General features: G+C 52.5%; 1 protein-coding gene across 1 annotated transcript in view; it reads left to right on the top strand.

Annotated features, from left to right (window-relative positions):
• Positions 1 to 16197, top strand: part of PKNOX1 (PBX/knotted 1 homeobox 1) — a 37589-nt gene that overhangs the window by 2088 nt on the left and 19304 nt on the right. The window contains exons 3-8 of the mRNA XM_077755445.1: positions 1312 to 1419; positions 4437 to 4564; positions 6653 to 6824; positions 8371 to 8541; positions 12701 to 12800; positions 13793 to 13890. Coding sequence (XP_077611571.1) covers positions 1369 to 1419; positions 4437 to 4564; positions 6653 to 6824; positions 8371 to 8541; positions 12701 to 12800; positions 13793 to 13890 — 720 coding nt within the window. The 5' untranslated portion in view covers positions 1312 to 1368. The remainder of the gene's footprint in view (positions 1 to 1311; positions 1420 to 4436; positions 4565 to 6652; positions 6825 to 8370; positions 8542 to 12700; positions 12801 to 13792; positions 13891 to 16197) is intronic.

Below are 16197 nucleotides of genomic sequence, written 5' to 3'. Positions count from 1 at the left end.
CCCCCCATCCTCCCCGTTGCCCAGCTGCCCAGCCATGCTAGCCGTCTGCCAGACTCTGCGCCGCGGCTCCTTCCTGCCCCCCCACCTCCGGGGGTCTCCCACGGGCACCTGTAGCAGCCCCCCTTCCCCAAGTAATCTCTGTCCCTACCTGGTCGCCCTCCCTCATCACTTCCTGACACCTGTGTGCACGGTGAACAGGTTCTGCCCCCCTCCCGCCCATGCACGGTGGCCGGTCTGGGCCTGTCCGCCCTGCACCCACACTCCGCCAGCGCACGGGACAGTGAGACAGAAGCATTTGCTGAAGGAAGGAGGGTAACCTCGTTTGCCCCTTGGCTTTTCATGAGGTCACGCTGTTAGCCCCCACCTCATGCTGGCTCCCTGGGCAGGGGGTAAGGGGGAGGCCCTTGGCCATGTTACTCGGGCTCCTGGGGGTCGAGCCACCCCGCAGGAGAAGCTGCCCATTGCGGGCCGGGCACCCGGGTCCTTCTGGCTGCGCCTTGGGGCGTGCTTCTCACTCCTCCCCCGCTTGCTGGTCTTCGACTGGATCTTTTCCCACGAGCATCACTGCTCCCTGGTGACCTTCAGCGGTCCAGCTCGGGCAGAGCAAGTGGAATAACTCTCCTTGACCTTGTGACCTCCTCAGCACAGTGCAGGCCGCCGGAGCCCCTTAGGTGGCCCCGGGACGCCCCTGGCTCCCGTGGCCCGTTGTGGGTCTTGGCGCCCCCACTGTCACGAGTCTCGCTTTGCAGCTTTACGTTGTTGTCAAGTAAATTATCCCTTGTTTCCAGCTTTGTGTTACACACAGACGTTAGGCGAGTGCCCTTCACCGTTCCCATCTGAGACCCCGTCTCCTGGACCCCCAGTCGCTGGGCTCTGTGTCCGGGGCACCCTGCCCGGGGCGCTGCCCTGTCGCACGGCTGGGGGGCTGGCCCTGCAACCCCTGTCCGCGCGTGTGCCCCCCCCCCCACCATGCCCAGGAAAGCCGAGCCTCAGCTACTCCTGCTGTGCCCCAGGGCCCAGAACCGTGTCCCACATGTGTGGACGGTTCCTAGATGCTCGCTGGGTGAGCGGATGGACACATCCAGACGGCTAGAAACAGAACAAGCCGGGCCCGTTGCAAGTGCAAATACGTGACCGCTACATAAGCGGGGCGGGGCTGGGCGGGGTGTTGGCTGTGACAGCGTCAGGCTGGTGTTTTCTTCCCCGTGTGCAAATACGTATTTTTAAAAAGTATACGGAGTCTGTGGAATGAGGGGGGCCCAGAGTGCTCTGCTGTTACTAACTGACGCTTTTCTGCTTTTGTTTCCCCAGACGCCATTTGCTTTTGACTCAAGATGATTTGATGTTTTATTATAAAACTCATTAACCATGATGGCTACACAGACCTTGAGCATAGACAGCTATCAAGACGGGCAACAAGTGAGAGCTCGGGCTTTATTCCGCCCTGTCGGCGCCGCCAGCGGGCCGGTGCTTGCCTAGCTGCAGCTCCGTGTCCCTCAAGTCGCAGGTTCAGTTTTAAGTGTTCTCTGCGTTTACTCACGTTGGTGCCCAGAAAGGCCAGCTGTGGAGCGATTCAAGCCACTTCCTGAAGTGATACCGCCTCGCCAGTCACTTGGACTCCCCGGAGTCACGGTGTACTGGGGATTTCCCTTTTTCGTGTCCGTGTTCGCGAGGATTGTGGGTTTAAAGGAAAGAGGGGTGATGCTGATGACAGCTGGATGAGTGGCAGAGGGGACCGTTGTGATGGCTGTGTGGCGCGGTCACTGTGCTGTCTGCTCACGTGGCACGGCCGTGCCTGGACAGCTAGCTCTGATGTCACGTGGGTGGCTTCTCAGCTGCCCTCCTGCTGTCCGTGGACTTGGTCTGCCTTTGTAGCTGTGGGTGTTTGTGTTGTGTGCCCTGAAGGACTGGGGGGCCCTGAAGGACTGGGGGGTGCCCTGAAGGACTGGGGGGGACCCTGAAGGACTGGGGGGGCCCTGAAGGACTGGGGGGGACCCTGAAGGACTGGGGGGTGCCCTGAAGGACTGGGGGTTGCACTGAAGGACTGGGGGGGCCCTGAAGGACTGGGGGGCCCTGAAGGACTGGGGGTTGCACTGAAGGACTCGGGTGGAGGGGGAGGGAAGCGGGGCTGGAGCAAGGGCAGCCTCTCTTGGGACAGCTGAGCGGTTGGGACGCTCTGTGTGCTCAGAATGGGGGCCGTTCCCAGTCTCACTCTGGAGCCCCGGAGCTCGTTCCACGGAAGGCCGTGCAGCCCGTCAGGAGGTGACGCCCCCGGGCCCTCTGGTCCCCCTGCCTGTTGGGCCAGCTGCTCCCGGCCACTGGCCTCTCCCAGCCGGGGCTGCAGCCCTGCCCCCGTGAGGCCCCAGCTGGGTGCCCAGGACCCGAGGCTGCCTCCCTCGTGTTGTGGTGGCCGGTCTCGGGCCATTCCGGTGTGGCTCCTGCTGCACACGCTTGGTTTTCATGGGCTTTTCCAAACTGTTTCTGTGTCCAAGCGTCTTAAGGAACTGAGGCAGGGGCTCCCCCTCCGGCTGGCTCTCCGCTCCTGGAAGCCCTTTGCTACTTCCAGGCGGTTTTGTTTTCGGATCGCCAGGCTGCGGTTGTTGTCCCTTCCGCTCCCACTGCTGAGCCCTGCCCGGGGGACCCGGCGTCGCCTCGCACTCACCTCTGCGCCTCTTTCCCGGGCCTCCCCGCCCTGCGGCCCTGGCCCTGGCCCTTCCGTCAGGCAGCAGCCGGGCCAGTGCCCTCCTCCCTGCACGTCTCTGCCAAGTCCTTCCCGTGAAGCCCCCCCTGCCTGCCCCTCCCCGCTCGCCACCTGGTTCTCCTTTGCGGCACTGGTCACCTGCTGGCATCTCCTGTCCAGAGGGTCGTGCCTTGGTGCCCTGATGCGGTCACGTCCTGTGCGGTGCCAGGTGCGGGGAGGGACAGAGCCTCACTTTTAATAGCTGAGCACTTTCCAGAGACCTGGAAACCTTGTGAGAGTTAGGTGACACGTGTGCTATCCTGCGGTGCAGACATGTCTCCAAGCTTGGGCATTTAGGTTTCTCTTTATTCATGATCATTAGACACACAAACACACACACAAAACAAACAAAAAAACCCAAAGACCAAAATAAACCTTCTGAGACATGTTTACAGTACTGTCAGATTTCCCCCCAGAAAGGGTGGGTTTGATTGGGCTTGTTAGTTGCCTCAGTGCTTTGTGTTTTCAGAGAGAGAAACAATTTCCCAGGTGCGCTGCGCCATCCCCACCCGAAGGCCGTGGGACAGAGGTCTCCCTGCACATCTGGGCTGAAGGGGAGACCTTACAGGGACCTACCCTCGGCTGTCGGGGGGGTGCGCATGGCAGGCTCTCTCCCTGCCTGGGATCAAGCCCCTTCCCGGGCACCCCCACCAGGCTACTGCCTCGAGGCGTGGAGTCACACCAGGTTGCGGCAGGGCAGGTGGGTTCTGGTGCCGAAGCAGCTGAAGGGGGCTGGTAGTCTGCTTATGGGTAATTACAAGTTTACTGCAGCAATTTGGGATTTTTTTCTGTAAATGGAAATCTTTTTTTTTTTTAATTTTTAATGTTTTTTTTTTTTGAGAGAGAGACAGCATGAGCAGGGGAGGGTCAGAGAGAGACGGAGACACAGAATCGGAAGCAGGTTCCAGGCTCTGAGCTGTCAACCCCGACGCGGGGCTCGAACCCACGAACTGTGAGATCACGACCTGAGCTGAAGTCGGACGCTTAACCGACTGAGCCCCCCAGGCGCCCTTGTAAACGGAATTCTTTATGTTTAAGGATTTAAATACTTTTCACCTAAGTTACAAGCCAAATAGCTAGTTTAAAGCAATTTAAATGAAAATATCTAGAATGCTTCCTCTTATGTTTAATGCTATTTCTTCAAACACAGCCGGTCTTTACTTTCTGAATACAGTGACTTCTTTTTTCACAAAATGTTGATAGCTTATTTATTCCTGGAATTTAAGAGTAGATAGGGGAGAATGTCAGCCCTGCCATGACTATGTAGCACATAGCACCTAGCACGTAGCGTTTGAGTTGTTTTTGTGAAAAGCGAGGAAGAGTTTGGACTATGTGTTTCTCCCTCTTGCTGCGATGTTACTCGGTGTGAGGATCCAGGGCAAGAAGGGACACAGTGTGATTATTCACGTGTCCCTTCCCCTCAGCGCTGTGCAGGTGGAGTATCTTTGAAAATCACAAGCATTTTCTCAGATATTGGCCCCCATTTTCAAGATGAACTGGAAACTGAGCTTTTATTTTAGCCATTTTCGGAACATATTAAATTCAAAGGAGTTTTTTGGTAGCATTTTTTATGTATTCCTGCCAGTCATCCAACGGTCTAGCAATTTACCATTCCCGTTGCCTTTCTGTTTGAGGATAGAACACTTAGTAGCAGTTTACTTTGTGTTTAGTAACAAAAATTCTCCTCCTTTCACAGATGCAAGTAGTAACAGAGTTAAAAACGGAGCAAGATCCCAACTGCTCTGAACGTGATGTGGAAGGAGTGAGCCCTCCCCCCGCGGGCTCCCAGACGCCAATGGACGCAGACAAGCAGGCCATTTATAGGTAGCGGTGAGATGTGACACGCGTGGGTTTTAGCAGGAGGGGCGGGAGCAGAGAACCTTGCGAAATGGAAAGCTAGAGCTGTCGGCTGGGCAGAGTAGTAGGTACGGTGTGGTAACCACCGGGGTGAGAAGGTTCTCAAATTAGGCTATTATTCCCAATACCTTAAACAAAAAGTTTTAGAATGTAAATGTACATTTTAGTCAACCCCACAAAAAGAAATCTTCAGGCTCACACCATTTTACTGGAGAATCCTACCAAAGATATACAGAAGAAGAAAACAGGAAGTCTTACACAGTCTCTTCCAGAAAAAGGAGGAGGGAATGCTTTCCAGCTCATTTTATGAATTGACCATCACTCGGATACTAAAGCGAAAGACAATATAAAAAAAGAAAAGTACACACCAGGGTACCTCATGAACTTAAACGTCAAAGCCATTAATACGATATTAACAAATCAAATCCAGCGACGTATAAAACCAAGTGCAGTTTATCCCAGGAACTCAAGACTGATTCACTAGTCAAAGTCAACCAGTGAGACCCACAACGTGATCACATCAGGTGACACAGAAAAGCATTTGACAAAAGTCAACAGCTAATTATGGTTAAAAGCTGCCAGCAAAGTGGTAACAGAGGAAAACTTTCCTAACCCGATGAAGGGCAACATCAAAAAATCAGTCGTTCTCATCATGTTTAATGGCCAAAGACTCTTTCCTCTAAGTCTGGGAAGGAGGCAGATATCCACTGTGCCTCTTCCCGTTCAGTACTGTGATGGAAGTCGGAGCCAGCGCGGTAAGGCTAGAGGAAGAAAGAAAAGGCATCCCAGATTAGGAAGGAGGAAATAAAACTGGATTTGGGCACAAACCACATGATCTTCTACATAGAAAATCACAAAGACGCTACTAAAACACTTCCAGAACTGACTGAGCTTAATAAGGTCACAGATTACAAGGACAACACACAGAAACAAATCCTATTTCTACGCCAGTAATATGCAATTGGAAATGGAAATTAGAAAGACAACACCATTTATAACCATTTGCACCAAAAAAGGTGCAAATCAAGCAAAACACAGAAACTTTATGCGGAAAACTATAAAATGCTGACACAAGCAATCAGAGAAAACCTAAGTGGTGGGACATACCATGTTCATGGGTTGGAAGACTCAGTGTAGCAAAGATGTCATTTCTCCTGAAATCGATCTGTAGATTTAACACAATCCCAATTAAAGTCTTAGCAGGATATTTTTGTACATACAGACAAGCTAATTCTAAATCTTATATGGAAGGTGAAAGAACTAGACCAGCTAAAGCAGTGTTGAAAAAGAAGAATAAACTTGAATTTCAAGACTGACTCTGGCGTTACAATAATGAGGACGTTGCGATGGTGGTGAAGGGCTAGGATCAGCGTCAGTGATAGTCCAGAAGTAGACGTACAGAAACATAATTTATTTGACCTTTGACAAAGGTGCAAACAATTTGGTGAAGTAGAGGCAGACTTTCCGACAAATGGTGTTGGAACAGCTTAGACATTCATATGCTGAAGGAAGATGCTTGACCTCACCTCACATTTTATACAGAGGTTTACTCAAAATGGAGCAGAGATCTCCACGTAAAATTTAAACTTGTAGAACTGGTCTGTCCACACTGGATTATTATTCAGCCATAAAAAGGCATGAAGTACCGATTCCGGGTATAGCGTTGATGATCCTTGAAAACAGGATCACTCATGAAAGAGGCTAGATGCCAAAGGGCATGTGCTCTGTGATTCCATTTATATGAAATGTCTGGAAGTGGCAAATCCATAGGGACAGACACTAGGTTAGCAGTGGCTTGGGACTGGGGTTTGGGGGAACATGGAGACTGGCTGCTAATGGCTATAGGGTTTCTTTGGGGGATGATGAGAATGTTACAAAATTAGGCTTGGTGGTGGGTGTAGTAAACGCTATTGAATAGCGCACTTTAGAGTGGATGAATTGTGTAGTGTGTGAACTGTCCCTCAGCAAAGCTGTTTTGTAAACCAATGCATACGCACGTACTAAAATATTCTCGTGAAAATGTAGAAAATACATTAAAATTTTTTTCCCCTCCAGGCATCCACTGTTTCCATTATTAGCTTTGTTGTTTGAAAAATGTGAACAGTCTACGCAGGGCTCAGAAGGCACGACTTCTGCCAGTTTTGACGTAGATATTGAAAATTTTGTAAGGAAGCAAGAGAAAGAAGGAAAACCCTTCTTTTGTGAAGATCCGGAAACTGACAATTTAGTAAGTAAAGTAAACGTTTTATTCTTCTTTTTTATTTATTCCAAATTTAAAATATGCCCGATAAATTTTAAACTTCCAATTGGGACTTTAGAATGTAGTTCCGCTAAGGGGAGCATCACACAGCTCCCGGAATAACTTCCTGGCTGTGTGACCTACATGTCCCCGTGTCGTTCCGCTTTTTCCGCTGACCTCCGCTGTAAGAACCAAGGGAGATGACCTGAGCCTGCACCTCAAGGAGCCTGTGGCCTGGGGATCCCGTTCGGTCCTAAACATTTTTTAAAAATATTTTTATTTATTTCTGAGAGAGAGAGAGAGAGACACAGGCAGGGTGAACAAGGGAGGGGCAGAGACAGAGGGAGACACAGAATCTGAAACAGGCTCCAGGCTCTGAGCTGTCAGCACAGAGCCCGATGCCCGCACACGACCTTCTTCTCTGAGACACGCGGAGTCTGGAGGCCAGGAGGCAGGGCTGTGCGCGCACTTGGGGAGGCTCGTGAGCGCAGAGCAAGGCCGGCTTCACAGAGCTCCTGCGCTCCGCCCTGCTGCCCTGGGCCTTTCTGCCCAAAGCCAGTCCAAACCGCAGTCAGGGCCCTTAGCAGCTGACGAGCACCTTTAGAAGACTTTTTCCTGACTAAATTGCCCGGATCTTTGTTGTTCTTTAAGTTTCTCATTATACATTCAGCCCTTCCTGCCTGGTAGATTTTGTAATGAGTCAGTCTCCTCATCTTTGAAATGGGACAAACAGTGCCCGCCCTCTTGGGATGAGACTCAGAAGCTCCCTCCGGCCCTGAATGTCTGCCGTAGAGCCGTCAGTGCGTGGGCAGCGGGTACCCCTGAGCGGCTCCGGGCTCTCCTGACGGGTGTCCGAGTGCAGGGCCTGGCAGAGCTCGGTGCCTGGTCACTCTCATTATTGACTGAGTGGTTGGGTCGGTCCACAAACGTGTGTGAACTATGCCACCCGGGCCATGGGGAAGGGCCGGGCTCGGGGTTGTGGATTCACGGGCAAGTGGTGCTTGTGGTGGTGGTTCCGTTATCAGAGACCATTCCCTGCCGCTGTGGGACAGGCGACTCCAGAACTTAGTGACTTAACAAAGTCACCGTAAGACCTTTGGGAAGATCTTAAAAGGGCTGATCAGGCGCTAGGCAGGGAGCTGTTAGGCCTGGCGCCAAAAGCTCAATCTGTAAAAGGCAGAGTCGGTCAGTCGAGCTTTCTCCAAACGAAGAGCCTCCCCATCTGTAGATGAAGAAACAGGAGCGGAGCAGGGGTAAGTGCCTCGCCTGGTGTGCGGTGGGTCGGTGGCCGGGGCTCCGCCCTGCTGTACCTCCCCCCCACCCCCACCCCGGCAGGGCGGCCCGGTAACCATCTGCGCCCCCGCACACCAGATGTGCTGGCCTAGGAAAGGTCTGCCCCCTTCTGTCCCCATCAGCCACACGGTCGTGGCATCAGGCCCTCAGACCATCACTCAGTGGTTCTGCGTCGATAAGGATGACGTGGCGTAACGCTACCGTCTGCGCGTCTGAGGGCCTTCGTTTCCTCTGCTTCTAGATGGTGAAAGCAATCCAGGTGCTGCGTATTCATCTCCTTGAGCTGGAGAAGGTGAATGAGCTCTGCAAAGACTTCTGCAGCCGCTACATCGCGTGTCTAAAAACGAAGATGAACAGCGAGACCCTCCTGAGTGGGGAACCCGGGAGCCCGTACTCCCCTGTCCCATCCCAGGTATTTATGTTGGGGTCCCGCTCTGCTCCCTGGTCCCGGACCATCTGCAGGGCGACATGGACTCCTTCCTGAGATCAGCAGCCCTTCCGGAATGTCTGGGTGTCTCCCGGCCGCCCTGCACAGAGGGGCCCATAGATCTGTGAACCTGGCCTGGGCTGGCCGTGACTTCCCTTGGGCCCAAAAGATTGGTCCTGGGGGTGTCCCACAGCCCCTGCAGCGACGCCTTGATCTGTGTCCCACCCCGGGGATCCCATCTTCCTGGAGGACAGAGTACCGTTCACTTCCTTCCTCCTTCCTTAAAATAGGGTTTTTATTTATTATTTCTTAAAATTGTGGTAAGGTGCACGTGTCGTAAATGCACTGTCTTAACCCTTAGAGCGTTTTTAGTGTTTTATTTATTTTTGAGACAGAGACAGAGCACGAGTAGGGGAGGGGCAGAGAGAGGGGGAGACACAGAATCTGAAGCAGCTCCAGGCTCCCAGCTGTCAGCACAAAGCCCGACGTGGGGCTAGAACTCAAAAACCGTGAGATCATGACCTGAGCCGAAGTCGGATGCTTAACCGACTGAGCCCCCCAGGCGCCCCTCATCTTAACCATTTTTCAGTGCGCAGCTCTGGCATGAAGCACAGCCACACGGTTGTGCTGCCGTCCCCGCCCTCCATCTCAGGAGCTTCGCATCTTCTTAAACCGGAGCCCTGTCCCGGTTAACTGCTAACTCGCCCTTCCCCCACCTCCCCAGTCCCTGGCTCCTACCGTTCTACTTTCTGTGTCTACGAACTTGATTCGTCTGAGGCCTTATGTTGGGGGGGGTCCTACCGTATTTGTCCTTTTGTGTTTGCCTTACTTTATAGAGCGCAGTGGCCTCAAGGCTCACTCACGTCGAAGCATTCTTGTACCTGAGCAGTGACATCGTGTGGCCGTCATTGCACCTCCCTGATGGCCACCCGTGTTGCCTTCTCTTCCTGGGCTTGGTTGCCATCTGCAGGTCCTCTTGGGTAGAACGCCTGCTCATGTCTTGCCCATTTTCTAGATTTTCTTGAACTGTTGTTTTGAGAATATTCTAGGGACAGGTCTTATTGGCTGTATGGTTTGTGAATATTTTCTCCCAAGTCCATAGCTGACTCTTTCACCCTCTTAACAGGCTCTTCTGCAGAGCAAACATTTTACATTTCAATCAAGTCCCATTTATCAACTTGTCCTTTAAGGAGCTGNAACATTTAAAAAAAAAAAAAAGGAGCTGTGCTTCTGGTGTTAAGTCTAAGTACTCTGCCAGGCCCTAGAGCCCCAAGATTTTTCTCTCATTCTTTTTCTGAAAGTGTGTATTTTATATTCAGATCTGTGACCCATTTAAAAAAAAATTTTTTTTAAATGTTTTATTTATTTCTGAGAGAGAGAGAGACAGTGTGAGCAGGGGTGGGTCAGAGAGAGAGGGAGACACAGAATCTGAAACAGGCTCCAGGCTCCGAGCTGTCAGCACAGAGCCCGACGTGGGGCTGGAACCCACGAACTGCGAGATCATGACCTGAGCTGAAGTTGGACGCTTAACTGACGGAGCCACCCAGGCGCCTCCCGTGACGCATTTTGAGTTGACTTTTGTACGAAGCGTGACGGTGGAGGTGGAGGTGGGTTCAGCGCCCCAGCACGATTTGTTCAGGTTCCTCCGCTGAATTGCTGTTGTGACACTGTCACCGCGTCGGTCTGTTTGTGTCTGTTTCCGGGCTCCCTGCTCGGTCGCCGTGGCCTGTGTTTCCCACCCAGTAGCCTTGGGTCCTGCAGCTTTGAAAAGTCTCAGACTTGGATAGACCATGTCGTCCCACCTTGTTCTTCTTTTTCAAAGTGATGTGAGTTTTTCTGGCCGCTCTCCATGTGAACTTAGAAGTAATCGTGTCTGCGTCCACAAAACAGTAGGCACACAACTGAGATTTTGAGGAGTTGAATTCAGCCCGTGTAGCGTTCCGGGGAGAACTGACATCTCTCCTCTGCTGCCTCTTCCGGGCCACGGGCCTGGTGTGTCTCTCCACTTATTTTCTCTTCTGTGGTTTCTTTTTCATCAGTGTCTTGTAGTTTTGTCTTGTAAGTCCTGCAAATGTGTTTTTACAATTACACCTGAGTGGTTTTTTGAGCAATTATAAATGGTATTTGATTTTTAACTTCTGGGTCCCTGCTAGTATTTAGCACTACAGGTGATTTTTGTATGTTTATCTTCTATCCTGCAACCTTGCTGAACTCACTTACTAGTTCTAGGAGGTCCTTCTCGTGGATTCCTTGGGATTTTCGGTCTATTCAGTTGTGTCATCTGCAGATAGGAGCAGTCTGCTCCTTCCTTCTTGACCTGTGTGCTCCGTATTTCCTTGTCTTACTTACTGCACTGTCTAGAACACCCAGTACCATCTTGAGTACGATCTGGGAGCGTGCACATCCTGCCTTGTTCCCCGTCATTCGTGGGGGGAGGCACTCGGCCTTTCACTGTTCATTGCAGTTTTAGTGGCAGGTTTCTTCCAGGTGCTTCTCGTCAAGTTGAGGAAGTTCCCCGCTCACTGTTCCTGTTTTTTACTGAGAGTTTTTTTTATTATGTTGAATTTTGTCACATGCTTTCCCTGCACAAATTGATGTGATTATGTGATTTTTCTCCTTTCTCCTTTGCCATGGAGGTAGATCACATTACTAATGATTTTTTGAATACTGAACAAAGCTTGCATTCCTGGAATAAATTCCACTGGGTCACGGTGCAGTATTTCTTTTTATATAGGTTTCCGAATTCTGTTTGCTATATGTCGTGAAGTGTTTGTGTGTCCATCTTGATTGAAAGATACTGGTCTGTGGTTTCTACTTTGTTACGGTCTTTGTCAAGTTTTGGTATCAGGATGATGCAACTTTATAAAATGCAATGAAGGGTTTCCCTCCTTTTCTGTTTTCTGGAAGTGATCATGTAGAGTTGGTGTGAAATCTTCATTATACGCTTGATGGAATCCTCCAGTGATGGTACCTGGACCTGGAGATTTCTTTTTTGAGTTTTAAAATTATGAATTCCATGTCCTTAATAGTCACCAGGCTCTTCAGATGGTGTGTTTCATCTTAGCTTCTGTCCAGGACATCAGATGTGTGTATNTCATTCCTGGGGCTGGGGCTCTGTCACCTCTCTTTTTTTTTCTGACTTAGGAGGTTTGTCAATGTATTGATCTTTACAGGAAAGCAGCTCTTTTTTTCATTGATTGGTCTCTGGTGTTTTTCTGTTTTCAATTTCATTGATTTCTGCTTTGATTTTTCTTATTCCCTTCCTTCTGCTTGCTTTGGTTTCATTTTGTTCCAATTTTTCTAGGTTCTTGATGTGGGAGTTTGGATTATTGATTTGGATGAATTAATTTTTATTCTGACCAAGTTACCCCGGCAGGCGGCATGTGCACCCCTTGGGCACACATTCAGATCGGTGCGCAGCCTGCAGAGTAGTTGTCTCTGGGTATTCATTCCCACCGATGCCGTCTAACCGCGCAGAGGCCTGGGTGCCTGTGGTGGGCCAGGCCTTGTGCCTCGATGCCAGGCGCAGAGCTCCCTTCCCTTCCCAGCCCTCTGCCTGCAGCCGTGACAGCGAACGCATTCATCAGCCCCTTGGGACCTGACTTCAGATGGGCGGGATCTTGATGTGGTTTTACGCTCATTCGTGTGGAACCGGCTGTGGCCAGGCCCAGACACGGCTCTGCACAGACCCGAACACCAGGGGCTCAGGCATGCTCTGTGTTGCGGTGAAGAGTGCAGAGCTGGCGGGGGACGTGACCTCTGGGGAGATGGTGCTCATCCTGTAGGGAGACTGTGGCTCCTAGAAAGCTCTAGAGTGAGCTTGGTGTGGTGGCGCTAGGTCACCCTGGCCTTCCTTGTCACGCCTCCAGGGCTTGAAGCGTGTGTGATATGATGAGATGAGAGGTGACCGTGGGGGGGCCGGATTGAAACCGGTGCCTCAGTGCTGACAGCCGTACTTAATACCGAGTCAGTCTCGGATCCCTCCGTTTGTAGGCACATAAGGCGCGCCTTCTGGAAGGTCATCATCCGGTCGCATCTCTGTCTCAGGTTCTTTGCCTTCGCTCACGATACCATCACGCCACTTGTTTTAAAGTTATAAACACGTCTTCTGTGTTTCTGCTCACCGTGCATTTCTGACCCACAGCAGATTCAGAGCGCCATCTCGGGCACCCTCAGCCCCCAAGGAATCGTGGTGCCCGCGTCCGCGCTGCAGCAGGGCAACGTCACCATGGCAACAGTGGCAGGTATGTGGACGGAGAAGAGGACACTCTTTCCTTGAGCTTTGGCTGAAGAGTCCTTTCTGTCAGAACGGAGAAGTGTGAAATTTCCGGTCAACATCGGTTCCTGATACAGGAGTGGCAAAACTAGAACTCTTAGATTTGAATGCCTGTCTCTTGTTTTAATTCTCAGTAACCGATATTTTATGCAAATTGTGTTTCCCTACCAAAACATTTGGGGAAGAAAGATTTTATATGGGAGTTGAAAATATAGAGCAAAAAATGAATCGTAATTTGCAGATAGCATGGCTTTTAATTGTACTCCTAGCAGCACCGGGGAAACCTTAGGTCGTGTCACTCATATTTGACCCATGAGTAAAGTGCACTCTGAGCCTTGGGGTTACTGATAGAAATCACCGCAGGAGGGGCAGAGTCCGCTGTCCCTGCAGCCCACCCGGCATCGCAAACACAAAACCATCGTGAAGACGGAATTGGGGCGTGCAGGGAGGGGAGAGACTCGCCCTGCAGACCCTCACGGATAGTGTAAAGGGAAACTTCCACGGGAAGATGAAAGCACGTTTCATCCACAAAATACCATGATCAGAAATATTTAACAGCCTTGGCCAAGCCCTGTAATACGTGCAGGTTGTGAGAAAGTAGAAAACAGGGGTGAGTGAAAGGAAGGGGACTGCAGAATCCACCCTGGCCGACATGCCCTCCGCGATGGGGCACCTGGCCGCCTGGTGCCCGGTGCCCGGCCCCCTGCACCCCTCCGGTAGCACGCCCCGCCCCCCAGTGCCGCAGGGCCACGCCTCAGCACAGGCGCTGGCGCCCGGCTTGTTCAGGGAAGCCGTTTTAATAGTTTACGGCACCAAGTCCACCGGCATTGATCATTTGATGTGATTTAAAAACCTCATCGGGCTAGAGGTGTTTGTCCTTCACGACGTATATTGCGTCTTTTGGAGATTTGGGTGTCGATCATGGAGACTTAGGAGCACTTTGATCTCTTCCTTCTCGAGGTGGCACAGTGTACCAGCCCGTCACGGTTGTCACTCCTCAAGGCCAGGTGGTGACGCAAGCGCTGTCGCCCGGCACCATCAGGATCCAGAACTCCCAGGTGCGTGTGCCGTTCCTGGGGGCGGGGGGTGGCACCTNAGCACCGGGGTAGGTGGGCGCGAGTGGGGCCGGTGGGGGCACAGGAGAGCCAGGCTCAAGCCTGAAGATGGCTGCCGGACACCAGCTCACATGGGAGCAGTCCCCAGGTCAGCACGACGTCAGCCCTGTCTCTGCCGTCCCCTCCGTTTCCCGTATTGTGAAAAAGTTGCTAAGTTCAGAAAGCCTGGAGAAGCGGGAGAAAGGTCATGCGTCACACCTTCTCCTGAGCCGCCACAGTGTCCCCGTTAACACTGGGTTGGGTAGCTGTCTCTGGATCCGGAGACTTGAGGCAGTGTAGACACACTCTTCCCACGCCCGTGGAGGTTCAGGGCAGACCCACCAGGCGGGTCCTTCAGACCCTGCCGGGCCGAGGCCCTTCTGCGGAGCACCGAGGGGCCAGAGCACCGCTTCAGGCTGGCGCTGGGATGGCCGGGGCGCTTCCTTCACACCCGCGCACTGAGGGGCAGGTGCGCCAGGGCTGGCCTCCCCCCGCTCCAGGGTGCCCAGTGAAGGGCCGCCCCCCGCCTCCTGGGGAACACCAGCTTCAGGGGCAGAAGCAGCAGGGAGAAATGCTGTCACGTGCTGTGACCTTGCGGCCGACCCACTCCCTCCGAGCCTTTGTGGTGGGTGAGGCTGGACTTGGTGGTCCGCCAGACCCCTTTAAGCTATGGAGACACACATGCGCTCACCGGCAGCCCGGTTCCTAAAGGCAGCTTTCAGTCGGGAAGACCATGTTTCCGGTATCAGCTCCTGTGTAAGAACATCGATTCCTTCTCTACGGGAGCTCCTTGGCCTCGGCCTGCACTGACTGCAGCCGCACTGGCGACTTGGAGATGTTAGCGTTTTCCTTCATCAGACAGCGGATGTGACAGGGCCTGGGGCCCGGGTGGCACAGCCCATCCAGGGCCAACTGCCTCTCACTTCACGGACAGGGCTGGGCTGGGCTTGGGGGCCTTGTCATTTGGGCACATGGCGGGGGTAGAAGAGGAGCTGACCCCCGGCTGCACTGTCCCTCGGATCCCCACACACCGCACTGTGAACCCGGGCAGCGCCTGGTCGGCAGGGTGCCTCCTGGACCCAACGCGAACTGCTTTTAGGGAAAGACCCCTTCAAGGCAGCTGCCTGCCTTCTGGAGTAGAGGTTCGCTTGTCCTGATGCTTAAGAAGGAAGTCGCTACTTAACTGAATCTTCTTATAGACGGAGGGGACGCATTTAACTAGCAAACGTGTGTGTTTCAGCTCAACCCCTTCTCACAGGACGTGTGTGAGGCCTCCCCAGCCCCATGAGGCGGGCTGGCGAGCGCCACGCCGTTTCTTGCTGCCTGTGAGCTGTTTCGTCAGCTCTGGTCCTTGTGGCCGGCCGCCCACCATGCTCCCGTCCCCTCCTCGTCATACCCCTCCGTGTGTGGCTTCTGGCGCAGCAGGGCCAGGGAGCCAGAGACGCGGGCTGCCCACGTTTCTAAGGGAAGAGTGACCAGACTGACCGAGGGCCTGGGTGCAGGTGCTTTGGATAAACCTGTACGTGGTACATAGGATTTTTATTGTAGCTATTTGGGCTGCTCTGGGCTCTTTTCCTTTTTTTTTTTCTTTTTTTTGGGGGGTGGGGCTAGCTCATTCTGGGCTGCATGTAATCAGGGTGACAACTTACCAATGACAGTGACTCTTCTTGTGTCAGAAACTGTCACTGTGGGGTTGGTCGCTGTCATGGCTCCCATGGTCACTCTGGCCAGCGTGACTCACAGGTGAATCTCGGTGTGGTGCGGTGGCCGTCAGGGCTGACCCCTCGCCAGGCTCCCCTGTGCCTTCCCCGGAGGGAGTTCGCCACCGTGGGCTACATTCTGACCTCGTGCCTGTCAGCAGGAGGCAGGATTTGGCCTCTTCCTCTTCCTGGGGCATCTCTGTGGAAAGGTGTTTCTCCTAAAAACAATTTTTTTTTTTTTTTTGAGAAAAGAGAAGTAACAAGGGGATTTCAGTGATCTCCTCTCCTTTCCCAGGAGAGTCTTATTTGTACAATCGTTATTTGTATGTTTTAGGTTTTTGCTCTTGATTGGCCTGTGACAAGGTGTTTTGCTTCCATTTTTACTCTTTAACTTATTTTGCTTTGCTAAAAATCAAGTTGCTGCGGGCCCAGCCCAGTGTCAAGGGTGCAGACAGGCTTGGAGCCAAACCATCACCTTTCCTGCCCCCCTGCTCCCCCCTCTCGTGTCAGGCAACTGCTTTCTGATCGTATAGCTGTTTCTTCTGCTGTTTTCCGCCCCATTTGTAAACAT

Source organism: Crocuta crocuta, unplaced genomic scaffold (genome assembly GCF_008692635.1).
Source record: "Crocuta crocuta isolate KB4526 unplaced genomic scaffold, BGI_CrCroc_1.0 scaffold675, whole genome shotgun sequence".
Classification (NCBI taxonomy): Eukaryota; Metazoa; Chordata; class Mammalia; order Carnivora; family Hyaenidae; genus Crocuta; species Crocuta crocuta.
Note: the sequence above shows the minus strand (reverse complement) of the source record. Positions and strands in the feature narration are given on the sequence as shown.